This window comes from Oncorhynchus masou, chromosome 29 (genome assembly GCF_036934945.1).
Source record: "Oncorhynchus masou masou isolate Uvic2021 chromosome 29, UVic_Omas_1.1, whole genome shotgun sequence".
Classification (NCBI taxonomy): Eukaryota; Metazoa; Chordata; class Actinopteri; order Salmoniformes; family Salmonidae; genus Oncorhynchus; species Oncorhynchus masou.
Window position 1 is genome coordinate 96,491,070 of NC_088240.1, and position 17,784 is coordinate 96,508,853.

General features: G+C 51.0%; 1 protein-coding gene across 1 annotated transcript in view; it reads left to right on the forward strand.

The window, feature by feature from the left end:
- Window positions 1-17,784, forward strand: part of cdkal1 (CDK5 regulatory subunit associated protein 1-like 1) — a 649,344-nt gene that overhangs the window by 230,758 nt on the left and 400,802 nt on the right. Inside the window, exon 5 of the mRNA XM_064945061.1 lies at window positions 9,630-9,726. Coding sequence (XP_064801133.1) covers window positions 9,630-9,726 — 97 coding nt within the window. The remainder of the gene's footprint in view (window positions 1-9,629; window positions 9,727-17,784) is intronic.

A 17,784-nucleotide genomic window follows, 5' to 3' on the forward strand; every position in this document is an offset into this window, starting at 1 on the left:
AGCGGTATAATGCTAACGATAACCGTCTGTGTTGTGTTAGCGATATAATGCTAACGATAACCGTCTGTCTGTGTTGTGGTGCTTGTATGTATAGTCTACACTCTGTTTAGCCGTTAGCGATATAATGCTAACAATAACCATCTGTCTGTGTTGTTTTAGCGATATAATGCTAACGATAACCGTCTGTCTGTGTTGTGGTGCTCGTATGTCTAGTCTACACTCTGTTTAGCTGTTAGCGGTATAATGCTAACGATAACCGTCTGTCTGTGTTGTGGTGCTCGTATGTCTAGTCTACATCTGTTTAGCCGTTAGCGATATAATGCTAACGATAACCGTCTGTGTTGTGGTGCTCGTATGTCTAGTCTACACTCTGTTTAGCCGTTAGCGGTATAATGCTAACGATAACCGTCTGTGTTGTGTTAGCAATATAATGCTAACGATAACCGGTTGTCTGTGTTGTCGTGCTCGTATGTCTAGTCTATGCTTTGATTAGCCGTTAGCGATATAATGCTAACGATAACCATCTGTTGGTAGATGGAAATGCTTCCCCAAAAAACCTTCTCTATTAAATCAGGATTGTTTACGTCAGTCCCAGTGGCCATTTTGTTTAGCTAACTGTAATCACATCCAAGCAACACCAGTGTAACCATGCAACACCAGTAACCATGCATCAACAGTAACCATGCATCACCAGTAACCAAGCAACACCAGTAACCATGCATCACCAGTAACCATGCATCACCAGTAACCATGCATCACCAGTAACCATGCATCACCAGTAACCATGCATCTCCAGTAACCATGCATCACCAGTAACCATGCATCACCAGTAACCAAGCATCACCAGTAACCATGCTTCACCAGTAACCAATCAACACCAGTAACCAAGCATCACCAGTAACCAAGCATCACCAGTAACCAAGCATCACCAGTAACCAAGCATCACCAGTAACCAAGCATCACCAGTAACCAAGCATCACCAGTAACCATGCATCACCAATAACCAAGCAACACCAGTAACCAAGCAACACCAGTAACCAATCAACAGAAGTGGTGCACAGTTGAATTAAAGGGTAAATACACCCCAAATTCTTAATGTATTAGATTTCCCAGACCTCGAAAGTGGTCTCTTGATGTGGTCTAATCATTGTTATAGACTTAAAGTTTCCTATTTTTTTTTTTGTGTGTGATTTTGAGAGCAAACACCTGAAAAAATAAATATACACTGCTCAAAAAAATAAAGGGAACACTTAAACAACACAATATAACTCCCAAGTAAATCACACTTCTGTGAAATCAAACCGTCTCTCTCCTGAGTGGAGAGCCGGACTGTCACTGATGTATCTCCTGAGTGGAGAGCCTGACTGTCACTGATGTATCTCCCGAGTGGAGAGCCTGACTGTCACTGATGTATCTCCCGAGTGGAGAGCTGGACTGTCACTGATGTATCTCCTGAGTGGAGAGCCTGACTGTCACTGATGTATCTCCCGAGTGGAGAGCCTGACTGTCACTGATGTATCTCCTGAGTAGAGAGCCTGACTGTCACTGATGTAACTCCCGAGTGGAGAGCCTGACTGTCACTGATGTAACTCCTGAGTGGAGAGCCTGACTGTCACTGATGTAACTCCTGAGTGGAGAGCCTGACTGTCACTGATGTAACTCCTGAGTGGAGAGCCTGACTGTCACTGATGTATCTCCCGAGTGGAGAGCCTGAGTGGAGAGCCTGACTGTCACTGATGTAACTCCTGAGTGGAGAGCCTGACTGTCACTGATGTATCTCCTGAGTGGAGAGCCTGACTGTCACTGATGTAACTCCTGAGTGGAGAGCCTGACTGTCACTGATGTATCTCCTGAGTGGAGAGCCTGACTGTCACTGATGTAACTCCCGAGTGGAGAGCCTGACTGTCACTGATGTAACTCCCGAGTGGAGAGCCTGACTGTCACTGATGTAACTCCTGAGTGGAGAGCCTGACTGTCACTGATGTAACTCCCGAGTGGAGAGCCTGACTGTCACTGATGTAACTCCCGAGTGGAGAGCCTGACTGTCACTGATGTATCTCCTGAGTGGAGAGCCTGACTGTCACTGATGTATCTCCCGAGTGGAGAGCCGGACTGTCACTGATGTAACTCCCAAGTGGAGAGCCTGACTGTCACTGATGTATCTCCCGAGTGGAGAGCCTGACTGTCACTGATGTATCTCCTGAGTGGAGAGCCTGACTGTCACTGATGTATCTCCTGAGTGGAGAGCCTGACTGTCACTGATGTATCTCCTGAGTGGAGAGCCTGACTGTCACTGATGTATCTCCTGAGTGGAGAGCCTGACTGTCACTGATGTAACTCCTGAGTGGAGAGCCTGACTGTCACTGATGTAACTCCCGAGTGGAGAGCCTGACTGTCACTGATGTAACTCCCGAGTGGAGAGCCTGACTGTCACTGATGTATCTCCTGAGTGGAGAGCCTGACTGTCACTGATGTAACTCCCAAGTGGAGAGCCTAACTGTCACTGATGTATCTCCTGAGTGGAGAGCCTGACTGTCACTGATGTAACTCCCAAGTGGAGAGCCTAACTGTCACTGATGTATCTCCTGAGTGGAGAGCCTGACTGTCACTGATGTAACTCCTGAGTGGAGAGCCTGACTGTCACTGATGTATCTCCTGAGTGGAGAGCCTGACTGTCACTGATGTATCTCCTGAGTGGAGAGCCTGACTGTCACTGATGTATCTCCTGAGTGGAGAGCCTGACTGTCACTGATGTATCTCCTGAGTGGAGAGCCTGACTGTCACTGATGTATCTCCTGAGTGGAGAGCCTGACTGTCACTGATGTATCTCCTGAGTGGAGAGCCTGACTGTCACTGATGTATCTCCTGAGTGGAGAGCCTGACTGTCACTGATGTATCTCCTGAGTGGAGAGCCTGACTGTCACTGATGTATCTCCTGAGTGGAGAGCCTGACTGTCACTGATGTAACTCCTGAGTGGAGAGCCTGACTGTCACTGATGTATCTCCTGAGTGGAGAGCTGGACTGTCACTGATGTATCTCCTGAGTGGAGAGCCTGACTGTCACTGATGTAACTCCCGAGTGGAGAGCCTGACTGTCACTGATGTATCTCCTGAGTGGAGAGCCTGACTGTCACTGATGTATCTCCTGAGTGGAGAGCCTGACTGTCACTGATGTAACTCCCAGTGGAGAGCCTGACTGTCACTGATGTATCTCCTGAGTGGAGAGCCTGACTGTCACTGATGTATCTCCTGAGTGGAGAGCCTGACTGTCACTGATGTATCTCCTGAGTGGAGAGCCTGACTGTCACTGATGTATCTCCTGAGTGGAGAGCCTGACTGTCACTGATGTATCTCCTGAGTGGAGAGCCTGACTGTCACTGATGTATCTCCTGAGTGGAGAGCCTGACTGTCACTGATGTATCTCCTGAGTGGAGAGCCTGACTGTCACTGATGTATCTCCTGAGTGGAGAGCCTGACTGTCACTGATGTATCTCCTGAGTGGAGAGCCTGACTGTCACTGATGTATCTCCTGAGTGGAGAGCCTGACTGTCACTGATGTATCTCCCGAGTGGAGAGCCTGACTGTCACTGATGTATCTCCTGAGTGGAGAGCCTGACTGTCACTGATGTATCTCCTGAGTGGAGAGCCTGACTGTCACTGATGTATCTCCTGAGTGGAGAGCCTGACTGTCACTGATGTATCTCCTGAGTGGAGAGCCTGACTGTCACTGATGTATCTCCTGAGTGGAGAGCCTGACTGTCACTGATGTATCTCCTGAGTCAGTCCGTGAGGCTCCTCTGAGGAGAACAGGCACTTAAAAAGAAGCTCATCTCTACAAGTCCGTTGTGACACCCTGTGTTTAAAAAGGCCTCGTTGTTCAGGACCCTGCCATTACGAGGTACATCACGTCTGAATTATTCAGTAACGCTCCTGACAAACGCCGCCCTAATGCGCTCGGCGCCCGGCCGTGGTGACACAGTGAATCAGGCGCGGCGTGGATGAGCTTTCGCCCAGACACCCCAGGGGGAAAGCCAATCACTTCGGCTCATGCCAGGGTTGGATGGGAGGCAGGGCTCGGGCGATTGGTTCAGCTTCGCTGCACACCAGTGACCCGGACGCCAGCAGATGTCCTCTGAGATCAGGTGGTTCAGATCTCTTGAACCCGGTTCAGTTCTGCAGACGGTGTCTCCTCACCTCCAGTGTTGGGGAAATAGAGAGGTTACATATCACAGTATTATATAGATATTTGACTTCCCCAAGTATCGGTTGAATAAATGGATGTTACTGTAGGTAGCTCCTCCTCCTCCTCCTCCACTCCCTCCCTCCCTCCCTCCCTCCCTCCCTCCCTCCCTCCCTCCCTCCCTCCCTCCCTCCCTCCCTCCCTCCCTCCCTCCCTCCCTCCCTCCCTCCCTCCCTCCCTCCCTCCCTCCCTCCCTCCCTCTCTCCCCTCCTCCCCTACCCTCCCTCCCTCCCTCCCTCTCTCCTTCCTCCACTCCCTCCCTCCCTCCCTCCCCTCCTCCCCCTCCCCCCTCCCTCTCTCCCCTCCCCCTCTCCCTCTCTCCCCTCCCTCCCTCCTCCCTCCCTCCCAGACATCCCATCTCTGTGACTGCCAAGCCGTGTGTTCATCTAGCCTGCAGTCCCTCCACCCTGAACGGACAGGACCAAGACGCATCATGTAGAGGAGAAACACGTGATGATACCCGAATGTACATCCTGGAATTTTACCTCTGACTTGATTTACAAAATCAGGTCGGACAAAATGTCTCTTTGGATTTAGGCTCATTGACTGTCGCCACCCCGGTACAGTGTAGGACTGTCTGTGCAGCGCAGTGTGTTTTCATTCTCCTTTCAATAGTCTGACCCACTTTCTGATCTTATGCCTCCGTTAAGTGCAACAGAAGCAACTTGTTTGATCACTATACAAAAAGGTTAACCTGGCACAGATCCTATGTTCCCTTCTGTATATAGAGATGTTTGAGTGGTGTTGTACAGGATGGACACCCATCTGATGCTACGTTGTCCCCTTTTCACTCTTCTGTGTGGAGATCTTCTCTCGTCTCCGTACAGGAAGCCCATTGAGTTGTGATGTGTGTTCTACAGCTGTCAGACAGAGCTGGCTCCGAATACTGTTTGGAAATCATTCCATATCATTTATCTGTGCTTGATTGAGCTCTCCTGGCACAATTGACCAATGGAACAGTCCCAAAATGACATATCTTCTGGTACTTACTAACAGATAAATATTCTGGTGAGCGTACTGAAGGAAACTCTGAGTAGGCTATTTGACAGATTCTCTAATAGTATTGGAACCCAGATCTGGCATTTCCTCTCCTCTGGTACAGTCAGTCAGTCAGTCAGTCAGTCATCCAGCCAGCCAGCCAGCCAGCCAGTCAGTCAGTCAGTCAGCCAGCCAGCCAGCCAGCCAGCCAGTCAGTCAGTCAGTCAGTCAGTCAGTCATCCATCCAGTCAGCCAGCCAGCCAGCCAGCCAGTCAGTCATCCATCCATCCATCCATCCAGTCAGCCAGCCAGTCAGTCAGGAAGAGAGCTGCTGTTGAAAGATACATGTCTCTAAGTGTCAGAGGCCCTGCTGCTAAATGTCCTCCACTCCACATTGCGCTGTGAACCACATGGGGCAGAAAGAGGATGAGCTCACAGTGCTGCTCTTCTCCTCTCTTCTCCTCTCTCTTCCCCTCCTCCAACTCCACCACCTCCCTCTCCACTGCTCCTTCTGGTCCTCCTCCACCACCTCCCTCTCCCCCTGCTCCTTCTGGTCCTCCTCCACCACCTCCCTCTCCCCCTGCTCCTTCTGGTCTTCCTCCACCACCTCACTCCCTTCTGCCCTCTCTCTCCCCCTCCTCCATCACCTCTCTCTCCCTCTCCCCCTTTCTCTTCCCCCTCCACCTCCTCCCTCTCCCCTTACTCCTCCTCTACCTCCCTCTCCCCTTTCTCCTCCTCCACTCCCTCCCTCTCCCCTTCCTCCTCCTCCTCCACTCCCTCCCTCTCCCCTTCCTCCTCTTCCACCTCCTCCCCCTCCTCCACTCCCTCCCTCTCCCCTTCCTCCTCCCCCTCCTCCACTCCCTCCCTCTCCCCTTCTTCCTCCTCCACTCCCTCCCTCTCCCCTTCCTCCTCCACTCCCTCCCTCTCCCCTTCCTCCTCCCCCTCCTCCACTCCCTCCCTCCTCCTCCCCCTTCCCCTCCGCCACTCCCTCCCTCTCCCCTTTCTCCTCCCCCACTCCCTCCCTCTCCCCTTTCTCCTCCCCCTCCCCCTCCTCCACTCCCTTCCTCTCCCTTCCTCCTCCCCCCCTCCCTCCCCCTCCTCTACTCCCTCACTCTCCCCTTCCTCCCCCTCCCCCACACCCTCCCTCTCCCCTTCCACCTCCTCCTCCTCCACTCCCTCCCCCTCCCCCTCTACTCCCTCACTCTCCCCTTCCTCCTCCTCCCCCTCCTCCACACCCTCCCTCTCCCCTTCCACCTCCTCCTCCTCCACTCCCTCCCTCTCCCCTTCCACCTCCTCCTCCTCCACTCCCTCCCTCTCCCCTTCCTCCTCCCCTACTCCCTCCCTCTCCCCTTCCTCCTCCACTCCCTCCCTCTCCCCTTCCTCCTCCTCCTCCTCCACTCCCTCCCACTCCCTCTCCCCTTCCTCCTCCTCCACTCCCTCCCTCTCCCCTTCCTCCTCCTCCTCCTCCACTCCCTCCCACTCCCCTTCCTCCTCCTCCTCCACTCCCTCCCACTCCCCTTCCTCCTCCTCCTCCACTCCCTCCCTCTCTCCTTCTTCCTCCTCCACCTCTTTCTCCTAGGTATTAAGCTCACATTACCCAGCCATCCAGATGGAAATGGTCCACTCAAACTAACGGCTGACTAACGCCTGACCTTTACATTTCAACATCTTAAAGGTTGAGGTTAAGTGCCCATCAACGCTCTCACAATTAAGTTGACAGTAAAGAGGAAAATATGTAATGCTGCACGTGACACCATGCTCATTGGTGACACTGTGGCTCCGTGTATAGAGTAGACAGGAACAGTCCTACTGGCCAATCACCAGAGTGGATTAGATACCTGGTTATCTAGTACAGACAGGAACAGTCCTACTGGCCAATCACCAGAGTGGATTAGATACCTGGTTATCTAGTACAGACAGGAACAGCTCTACTGGCCAATCACCAGAGTGGATTAGATACCTGGTTATCTAGTGCAGACAGGAACAGTCCTACTGGCCAATCACCAGAGTGGATTAGAGACCTGGCTATCTAGTACAGACAGGAACAGCTCTACTGGCCAATCACCAGAGTGGATTAGAGACCTGGCTATCTAGTACAGACAGGAACAGCTCTACTGGCCAATCACCAGAGTGGATTAGATACCTGGTTATCTAGTGCAGACAGGCCAATCGAAACAGTAGTGAGATGGGCAGCTTGTTTCAGCAGGCCTCATTAGAAACAGTAGTTAGATGAGCAGCTTGTTTCAGCAGGCCTCCGTAGAAACAGTAGTTAGATGGGCAGCTTGTTTCAGCAGGCCTCATTAGAAACAGTAGTTAGATGGGCAGCTTGTTTCAGCAGGCCTCATTAGAAACAGTAGTTAGATGGGCAGCTTGTTTCAGCAGGCCTCATTAGAAACAGTAGTTAGATGGGCAGCTTGTTTCAGCAGGCCTCATTAGAAACAGTAGTTAGATGGGCAGCTTGTTTCAGCAGGCCTCCTTAGAAACAGTAGTTAGATGGGCAGCTTGTTTCAGCAGGCCTCCTTAGAAACAGTAGTTAGATGGGCAGCTTGTTACAGCAGGCCTCCTTAGAAACAGTAGTTAGATGGGCAGCTTGTTTCAGCAGGCCTCCTTAGAAACAGTAGTTAGATGGGCAGCTTGTTTCAGCAGGCCTCATTAGAAACAGTAGTTAGATGGGCAGCTTGTTTCAGCAGGCCTCCTTAGAAACAGTAGTTAGATGGGCAGCTTGTTTCAGCAGGCCTCATTAGAAACAGTAGTTAGATGGGCAGCTTGTTTCAGCAGGCCTCCTTAGAAACAGTAGTTAGATGGGCAGCTTGTTTCAGCAGGCCTCATTAGAAACAGTAGTTAGATGGGCAGCTTGTTTCAGCAGGCCTCATTAGAAACAGTAGTTAGATGGGCAGCTTGTTTCAGCAGGCCTCATTAGAAACAGTAGTTAGATGGGCAGCTTGTTTCAGCAGGCCTCATTAGAAACAGTAGTTAGATGGGCAGCTTGTTTCAGCAGGCCTCATTAGAAACAGTAGTTAGATGGGCAGCTTGTTTCAGCAGGCCTCATTAGAAACAGTAGTTAGATGGGCAGCTTGTTTCAGCAGGCCTCATTAGAAACAGTAGTTAGATGGACAGCTTGTTTCAGCAGGCCTCATTAGAAACATTAGTTAAATAGGGTTCTGGTTGTTTCAGCAGGCCTCCTTAGAAACAGTAGTTAGATGGGCAGCTTGTTTCAGCAGGGCTCAATAGAAACAGTAGTTAAATAGTGTTCTGGTTTCCTGCGGTGGATTTTATTTGTCCCCTCAAGTTTAAAAAAATTAATGTTTTTTTTGTACATAAAATACTGAAAACACCAGCAAATCAGCTCCAAGGAATTTTTAATTTAGGACATCTGTTCCCAAGTATTCCCACGTATACTAGAGTTGTGATTAGTGTAGCGGCAGGGTAGCCTAGTGGTTAAAGTGTTGGACTAGTAACCGAAAGGTTGCAAGTTCGAATCCCCGAGCTGACAAGGCAGTTAACCCACTGTTCCTAGGCCGTCATTGAAAATAAGAATTTGTTCTTAACTGACTTGCCTAGTTAAATAAAGGTAAAAAAATATATATATATATACAAGGTTTGAAATCATTATGTTTCTGACAAATATTATATTTGTTTGGGCTTCTTGCGTTTAATACGCAGTCTGACACATGAATTGTAATTCATGTTCTGGTCCCGTGACTTACTGCACAAGAAAAAAACACGCCCGTGGGCTGAATCTAGTTGAGGATCCCCTGGTCTAGACAGAAACAGTCGGGGAAATGATTTATTCAACACCTTCAGAAAAGAAGATCCACACACAGTGCGGTTGTATTTCAGCAGGTGACAATAATGTAGTGTTGGAGAATGATAATAATAATAATAATAATGTTGGAGAATGTTCTGCTGTTTAATGACAGACAGGCTGTAGACGGTAGATACTGTCCCAATTGACACCCTATATATATATATATACATACCTTTACGTAGTGCCCTCTAGTGCCATACAGCAGTGTGGTCATGATACCCATAAAACCTAGCGGTCAAACAATAGTTTTTCCACCATTTTATTCATTGATTAAAAAGTCACCCTTGTCCTAGAGAGATTTACGTGGTCATCAAAACGCCACGTCAGGGTGAGTCTACACGAAACACAGCCCTCATTTTAAGTGTTTAAAAAAAAATACTCTACGGGGAAAATTTATGGTGGAAATAACCCCCGATTGGAACCGTTTCCCTGTTTGACCGCTAGGTTTTACGGGTATTATGACTCATACTGTGGTACTCTCTATGGGCCCTGGTCAAAAATAGTGTGTGCTAAAGAAAACGGCAACCCCCCAAAAAAACTAACGTGACCTTCCTGAGCCACCGTTGGCCCTCCTTGTATTAACCCCCGTCGTGTCTCTGTCAGGAAGGCCCAGGAGCAGGATAAGAAGGTGGTGGTCGCTGGATGTGTTCCCCAGGCCCAGCCCAGGATGGACTACCTTAAAGGACTCAGCATCATCGGGGTAAGTCTCCGTCATCTCTCCCCTTTTGTATGTGTGATGGAGGGTGTTTTGAGGGCGAAACACGAGATGAATTCACAACATGGCTGTTTACGCAAAGTTCTGTCCTTCACATTAGACTGTAGACCACAGTTGGACTCAATTCTAGTCGATTCGGGAATTGAGTGACATCCCTATTAGGGAATTGATGACACATTTCCAATTAAACTGACTGGAGATGGAATGGATACCTATTCTGCTCGAGACAGCTGACTGAAAGACCTCTATTGCCGCTTGTTGTCGTTGTTGTTGCTCTGAGGCCGTTTGTTGTTGCTGCTGCTCTGAGGCCGGTTGTTGTTGTTGCTGCTCTGAGGCCGGTTGTTGTTGCTGCTGCTCTGAGGCCGGTTGTTGTTGCTGCTGCCCTGAGGCCGGTTATTGTTGTTGTTGTTGTTGTTGCTGCTCTGAGGCCGGTTGTTGCTGCTGCTCTGAGGCCGGTTGTTGTTGTTGCTGCTCTGAGGCCGGTTGTTGTTGTTGCTGCTCTGAGGCCGGTTGTTGTTGCTGCTGCTCTGAGGCCAGTTGTTGCTGCTGCTCTGAGGCCGGTTGTTGCTGCTGCTCTGAGGCCGGTTGTTGCTGCTGCTCTGAGGCCGGTTGTTGTTGCTGCTGCTCTGAGGCCGGTTGTTGTTGCTGCTGCTCTGAGGCCGGTTGTTGTTGCTGCTGCTCTGAGGCCGGTTGTTGTTGCTGCTGCTCTGAGGCCGGTTGTTGTTGTTGCTGCTCTGAGGCCAGTTGTTGCTGCTGCTCTGAGGCCGGTTGTTGCTGCTGCTCTGAGGCCGGTTGTTGCTGCTGCTCTGAGGCCGGTTGTTGCTGCTGCTCTGAGGCCGGTTGTTGCTGCTGCTCTGAGGCCGGTTGTTGTTGCTGCTGCTCTGAGGCCGGTTGTTGTTGCTGCTGCTCTGAGGCCGGTTGTTGTTGTTGCTGCTCTGAGGCCGGTTGTTGTTGTTGCTGCTCTGAGGCCGGTTGTTGTTGCTGCTGCTCTGAGGCCGGTTGTTGTTGCTGCTGCTCTGAGGCCGGTTGTTGTTGCTGCTGCTCTGAGGCCGGTTGTTGTTGCTGCTGCTCTGAGGCCGGTTGTTGTTGCTGCTGCTCTGAGGCCGGTTGTTGTTGCTGCTGCTCTGAGGCCGGTTGTTGTTGCTGCTGCTCTGAGGCCGGTTGTTGTTGCTGCTGCTCTGAGGCCGGTTGTTGTTGCTGCTGCTCTGAGGCCGGTTGTTGTTGCTGCTGCTCTGAGGCCGGTTGTTGTTGCTGCTGCTCTGAGGCCGGTTGTTGTTGCTGCTGCTCTGAGGCCGGTTGTTGTTGCTGCTGCTCTGAGGCCGGTTGTTGTTGCTGCTGCTCTGAGGCCGGTTGTTGTTGCTGCTGCTCTGAGGCCGGTTGTTGTTGCTGCTGCTCTGAGGCCGGTTGTTGTTGCTGCTGCTCTGAGGCCGGTTGTTGTTGCTGCTGCTCTGAGGCCGGTTGTTGTTGCTGCTGCTCTGAGGCCGGGTGTTGTTGCTGCTGCTCTGAGGCCGGTTGTTGTTGCTGCTGCTCTGAGGCCGGTTGTTGTTGCTGCTGCTCTGAGGCCGGTTGTTGTTGCTGCTGCTCTGAGGCCGGTTGTTGTTGCTGCTGCTCTGAGGCCGGTTGTTGTTGCTGCTGCTCTGAGGCCGGTTGTTGTTGTTGTTGCTCTGAGGCCGGTTGTTGTTGTTGTTGCTCTGAGGCCGGTTGTTGTTGCTGCTGCTCTGAGGCCGGTTGTTGTTGCTGCTGCTCTGAGGCCGGTTGTTGTTGTTGTTGCTCTGAGGCCGGTTGTTGTTGCTGCTGCTCTGAGGCCGGTTGTTGCTGCTGCTGCTCTGAGGCCGGTTGTTGTTGCTGCTGCTCTGAGGCCGGTTGTTGCTGCTGCTGCTCTGAGGCCGGTTGTTGCTGCTGCTGCTCTGAGGCCGGTTGTTGTTGCTGTTGTTGTTGCTCTGAGGCCGGTTGTTGCTGCTGCTGCTCTGAGGCCGGTTGTTGCTGCTGTTGCTCTGAGGCCGGTTGTTGTTGCTGCTGCTCTGAGGCCGGTTGTTGTTGCTGCTGCTCTGAGGCCGGTTGTTGTTGCTGCTGCTCTGAGGCCGGTTGTTGCTGCTGCTGCTCTGAGGCCGGTTGTTGCTGCTGCTGCTGCTCTGAGGCCGGTTGTTGCTGCTGCTGCTCTGAGGCCGGTTGTTGTTGCTGTTGTTGTTGCTCTGAGGCCGGTTGTTGTTGCTGCTGCTCTGAGGCCGGTTGTTGAATGTCCTTTAATCTACTGCGTCTACTGCAGTATTTACTCTGCCAACCGTGTTTTCTACTATGAGGGATTTCTAAACATGACCTATAACACGGTTTAATATTTGAGGATGCGAGGTGTGACTGTTTCTGTGTTCCCGATTAGTCCTTCTCATATTGATACTGGTTGGACTACAGTCAGTCAGGCAGGCAAACAACAAGGTCTGTTGACTCATAATAAGTGACTGAGATGGGACAGGTGCTGGATGGCCGTTAACTAGACCACGCCTTCTTTCAGTTGCACCAGTCATCTTATGCAAATGTCCCAGGGTGGTTTTGCATATTCTAGAACTCCGCCAAACGACGTTGACATTCCTGAGGTTCTGGAACCTGTCAAGGATAACTAAAAGACTGCTTCCCAAATCACACCCTATTTCCCTGTACAGTGCATGACTTTAGTCCAGGACCCATATGGGCTCTGGTCTAAAGTAGTGCACTATATAGGGAGTAGAGTGCCGTTTAGGGGGACACACTAAAGCTACATGGAGAATAGAAGAATCAATCTGCAATCTACACACATTGAAAGTCCTATATGAATTCACCAGCTGTTTTCTTTTAAGCCTGGGGGTTGACATGAATGGGATTGTATATGGAATTTAAATGCATTATTCATGAAATAGTAGGTTTAACATACGATGGGACATTGATGTTTATTAAGGGGACACGCAGCCAGGCACAATATTGAATTTAGAAGTGACCTTAAGTGATAATATCCATGTATTGATTTGATATGAAACAGTCGTACAAGCAGGTAGACTCCATGTTCTGTATTTTACCTAAGAGTTGATGCTTCTGTGAATCCAGAGAGGAGCCCCTTCTTTAAAATGGCCGCTTGATGAAAAACTCAACGTTGCTCTTTTGAAAGACTGGATGATGTTTGAAATAGTTGTATTGTTGGCGTTGGTCTCTGGGGGAATATTTAATGTGATTTCGATGTTTGTTTTTTTACGACTCTATTGTTTATCTGATGCAATTTCACCTAAGCTCTTTTAATACAATGACAAAACGAGGCTGACGTGGGTTATGTTTACCCACAACAACCCTCTCTGAGTGGATTCAGTTCAGTGTTATACAACTACAGTTAACAAGCATGAGATCCTCAGATAGACACGCGCGGCTGTTTCCTGCCTTTCCCTGCTGCAGAACTACCAACGGTTCTACTTGAATGGGCCTGTGCTACGCTCTGCTTCTCCCTGCCGCTGCCTAGGCCCCATAATGCAACACTCGGAACAATTGTACTTAGTCTTCTATCTCATGAAACGATTTGATCCCCATCGGTATGGACCGGCCCTCTCTCAACCATTGGTCATGACATCACCTCAGAAAACCGCCAGGAGTTGGAGTCTCCCTAAAGTACTTTCCTCATAGTCTTTCTACCTGCTGACAGCAGAAATGGATCCTAGTGCCTAGTCTGTCCCTTTCCTCCCTCGCTCTCTCTTTTTCTCGCTCCCTCGCTCTCTCTTTTTCTCGCTCCCTCGCTCTCTCTTTTTCTCGCTCCCTCGCTCTCTCTTTTTCTCGCTCCCTCTTTTTCTCGCTCTCTTTTTTTCGCTCTCTCTCTCTCTCTCTCTCTTTTTCTCTCTCTCTTATTCTCTCTCTCTCTCCATTCCTTCCTTCCCTCTCTGTCTCTCTCTGTCTCTGTCTCTCTCTCTCTCTTCTATCCTTCCCTCTCTCTATTCCTTCCCCTCTCTCTCTCTCTCTCTCTCTCTCTCTCTCTCTCTCTCTCTCTCTGTCTCTCTCTCTCTCTCGCTCTCCCTCTCTCTCTCTCTCTTTCTCTCTCCCCTCCCTCCCTCTCTCTTGGTTTATCCACCCAGGTGTGCTTTACTACTGAGAGAAATGAAAGATAAATGTCATATCAGCAGAGCCAGCGATCACTGAGCGACGGGGCAGCGAGAGAGGAGAGCAGCCTCTTCTAAAGAAACTCTGGCTCAGCTGGCCCTCTCCTCTCCTCTCCTCTCCTCTCCTCTCCTCTCCCCTATTGATCATAGCGAACTTGCGGGGCGGCAGGGGATGAGAGACGTAGTGAGCGGGGGGGATGAGGAGTTAGCCTTAGTGCTAGCTGTTTGTCTTTATGGGGGATGAGAGACAGTGAGAGGGGTTAGCCTTAGTGCTAGCTGTTTGTCTTTATGGGGGATGAGAGACAGAGAGAGGAGTTAGCCTTAGTGCTAGTTGTTCATCTCTACGGGGGGTGAGAGGAGTTAGCCTTAGTGCTAGTTGTTTGTCTTTATGGGGGATGAGAGACAGTGAGAGGAGTTAGCCTTAGTGCTAGTTGTTCATCTCTATGGGGGGTGAGAGGAGTTAGCCTTAGTGCTAGTTGTTCATCTCTACGGGGGGTGAGAGGAGTTAGCCTTAGTGCTAGTTGTTTGTCTTTATGGGGGATGAGAAACAGTGAGAGGGATTAGCCTTAGTGCTAGTTGTTCATCTCTATGGGGGGTGAGAGGAGTTAGCCTTAGTGCTAGTTGTTTGTCTTTATGGGGGATGAGAAACAGTGAGAGGGATTAGCCTTAGTGCTAGTTGTTCATCTCTACGGGGGTGAGAGGAGTTAGCCTTAGTGCTAGTTGTTCATCTCTACGGGGATGAGAGGAGTTAGCCTTAGTGCTAGTTGTTTGTCTTTATGGGGGATGAGAAACAGTGAGAGGGATTAGCCTTAGTGCTAGTTGTTCATCTCTACGGGGGTGAGAGGAGTTAGCCTTAGTGCTAGTTGTTTGTCTTTATGGGGGATGAGAAACAGTGAGAGGGATTAGCCTTAGTGCTAGTTGTTCATCTCTACGGGGGGTGAGAGGAGTTAGCCTTAGTGCTAGTTGTTTGTCTTTATGGGGGATGAGAGACAGTGAGAGGGATTAGCCTTAGTGCTAGTTGTTCATCTCTACAGGGGGTGAGATGAGTTAGCCTTAGTGCTAGTTGTTTGTCTTTATGGGGGATGAGAAACAGTGAGAGGGATTAGCCTTAGTGCTAGTTGTTTGTCTTTATGGGGGATGAGAAACAGTGAGAGGGATTAGCCTTAGTGCTAGTTGTTCATCTCTTCGCGGGGTGAGAGTAGTTAGCCTTAGTGCTAGTTGTTCGTCTTTATGGGGGATGAGAGACAGTGAGAGGGGTTAGCCTTAGTGCTAGCTGTTTGTCTTTCTGTCTCTCTGTCTTTCTCTGTCTCTCTCTCACTCTCTGTCTCTCTGTCTCTCTCACTCTCTCTGTCTCTCTCACTCTCTCTGTCTCTCTCACTCTCTCTGTCTCTCTCACTCTCTCTGTCTCTCACTCTCTCTGTCTCTCACTCTCTCTGTCTCTCACTCTCTCTGTCTCTCACTCTCTCTGTCTCTCACTCTCTCTGTCTCTCACTCTCTCTGTCTCTCTCTCACTCTGTCTCTCTCTCTCTGTCTCTCTCTCTCTCTGTCTCTCTCTGTCTCTCTCTCTGTCTCTCTATCTGTCTCTCTCTCTCTCTCTCTCTGTCTCTCTCTCTCTCTCTCTCTCTCTCTCTCTCTCTCTCTCTCTCACTCTCTCTGTCTCTCTCACTCTCTGTCTCTCTGTCTCTCTCACTCTCTCTGTCTCTCTCACTCTCTCTGTCTCTCTCACTCTCTCTGTCTCTCACTCTCTCTGTCTCTCTCTCACTCTGTCTCTCTCTGTCTCTCTGTCTCTCTCTCTGTCTCTCTCTCTCTCTAAACGGCCTCCTAAACAGCCTCCCAGGTCCCTAGATGGCCTCCCAGGTCCCTAAACAGCCTCCCAGGTCCCTAAACAGCCTCCCAGGTCCCTAGATGGCCTCCCAGGTCCCTAAACGGCCTCCCGGGTCCCTAAGCAACCTCCCAGGTCCCTAGATGGCCTCCCAGGTCCCTAAACGGCCTCCCGGGTCCCTAAACAGCCTCCCAGGTCCCTAAACGGCCTCCCGGGTCCCTAAACAGCCTCCCAGGTCCCTAAACGGCCTCCCAGGTCCCTAAACAGCCTCCCGGGTCCCTAAACAGCCTCCCAGGTCCCTAAACGGCCTCCCAGGTCCCTAAACTGCCTCCCAGGTCCCTAAACAGCCTCCCAGGTCCCTAAACGGCCTCCCAGGTCCCTAAACAGCCTCCCGGGTCCCTAAACAGCCTCCCAGGTCCCTAAACGGCCTCCCAGGTCCCTAAACAGCCTCCCAGGTCCCTAAACTGCCTCCCAGGTCCCTAAACAGCCTCCCAGGTCCCTAAACTGCCTCCCAGGTCCCTAAACAGCCTCCCAGGTCCCTAAACAGCCTCCCAGGTCCCTAAACGGCCTCCCGGGTCCCTAAGCAACCTCCCAGGTCCCTAAACAGCCTCCCAGGTCCCTAAACTGCCTCCCAGGTCCCTAAACGGCCTCCCGGGTCCCTAAACAGCCTCCCAGGTCCCTAAACAGCCTCCCAGGTCCCTAAACAGCCTCCCAGGTCCCTAAACAGCCTCCCAGGTCCCTAAACAGCCTCCCAGGTCCCTAAACGGCCTCCCAGGTCCCTACACTGCCTCCCAGGTCCCTAGATGGCCTCCCAGGTCCCTAAACAGCCTCCCAGGTCCCTAAACAGCCTCCCAGGTCCCTAGATGGCCTCCCAGGTCCCTAAACGGCCTCCCGGGTCCCTAAGCAACCTCCCAGGTCCCTAGATGGCCTCCCAGGTCCCTAAACGGCCTCCCAGGTCCCTAAACAGCCTCCCAGGTCCCTAAACTGCCTCCCAGGTCCCTAAACAGCCTCCCAGGTCCCTAAACAGCCTCCCAGGTCCCTAAACAGCCTCCCAGGTCCCTAAACAGCCTCCCAGGTCCCTGAACAGCCTCCCAGGTCCCTAAACGGCCTCCCAGGTCCCTAAACAGCCTCCCAGGTCCCTGAACAGCCTCCCAGGTCCCTAAACAGCCTCCCAGGTCCCTGAACAGCCTCCCAGGTCCCTAAACAGGTCCCTAAACAGCCTCCCAGGTCCCTAAACAGCCTCCCAGGTCCCTAAACAGCCTCCCAGGTCCCTAAACAGCCTCCCAGGTCCCTAAACAGCCTCCCAGGTCCCTAAACAGCCTCCCAGGTCCCTAAACAGCCTCCCAGGTCCCTGAACAGCCTCCCAGGTCCCTGAACAGCCTCCCAGGTCCCTAAACAGGTCCCTAAACTGCCTCCCAGGTCCCTAAACAGCCTCCCAGGTCCCTAAACAGGTCCCTAAACAGCCTCCCAGGTCCCTAAACGGCCTCCCAGGTCCCTAAACGGCCTCCCAGGTCCCTAAACTGCCTCCCAGGTCCCTAAACTGCCTCCCAGGTCCCTAGATGGCCTCCCAGGTCCCTAAACAACCTCCCCTAAACGGCCTCCCAGGTCCCTAAATGGCCTCTATTTACGGACATAATTACATTGGTCAGTACATTATTACATTGGTCTGTACATTATTACATTGGTCTGTACATTATTACATTGGTCTGTACATTATTACATTGGTGTGTACATTATTACATTGGTCTGTACATTATTACATTGGTCTGTACATTATTACAATGGGTGTACATTATTACATTGGTCTGTACATTATTACATTGGGCTGTACATTATTACATTGTCTGATACTATATTGCTGAGGGTAATGCTGTGGTCACTGAGATTAATGCTGTGGTCTCGGTCGCTGAGAGTAATGCTGCGGTCACTGAGAGTAATGCTGTGGTGTCTCTGTCGCTGAGAGTAATGCTCTGGTCTCTCTGTCGCTGAGAGTAATGATGTGGTCTCTCTGTCGCTGAGAGTAATGATGTGGTCTCTCTGTCACTGAGAGTAATGCTCTGGTCTCTCTGTCGCTGAGAGTAATGATGTGGTCTCTGTCGCTGAGAGTAATGCTGT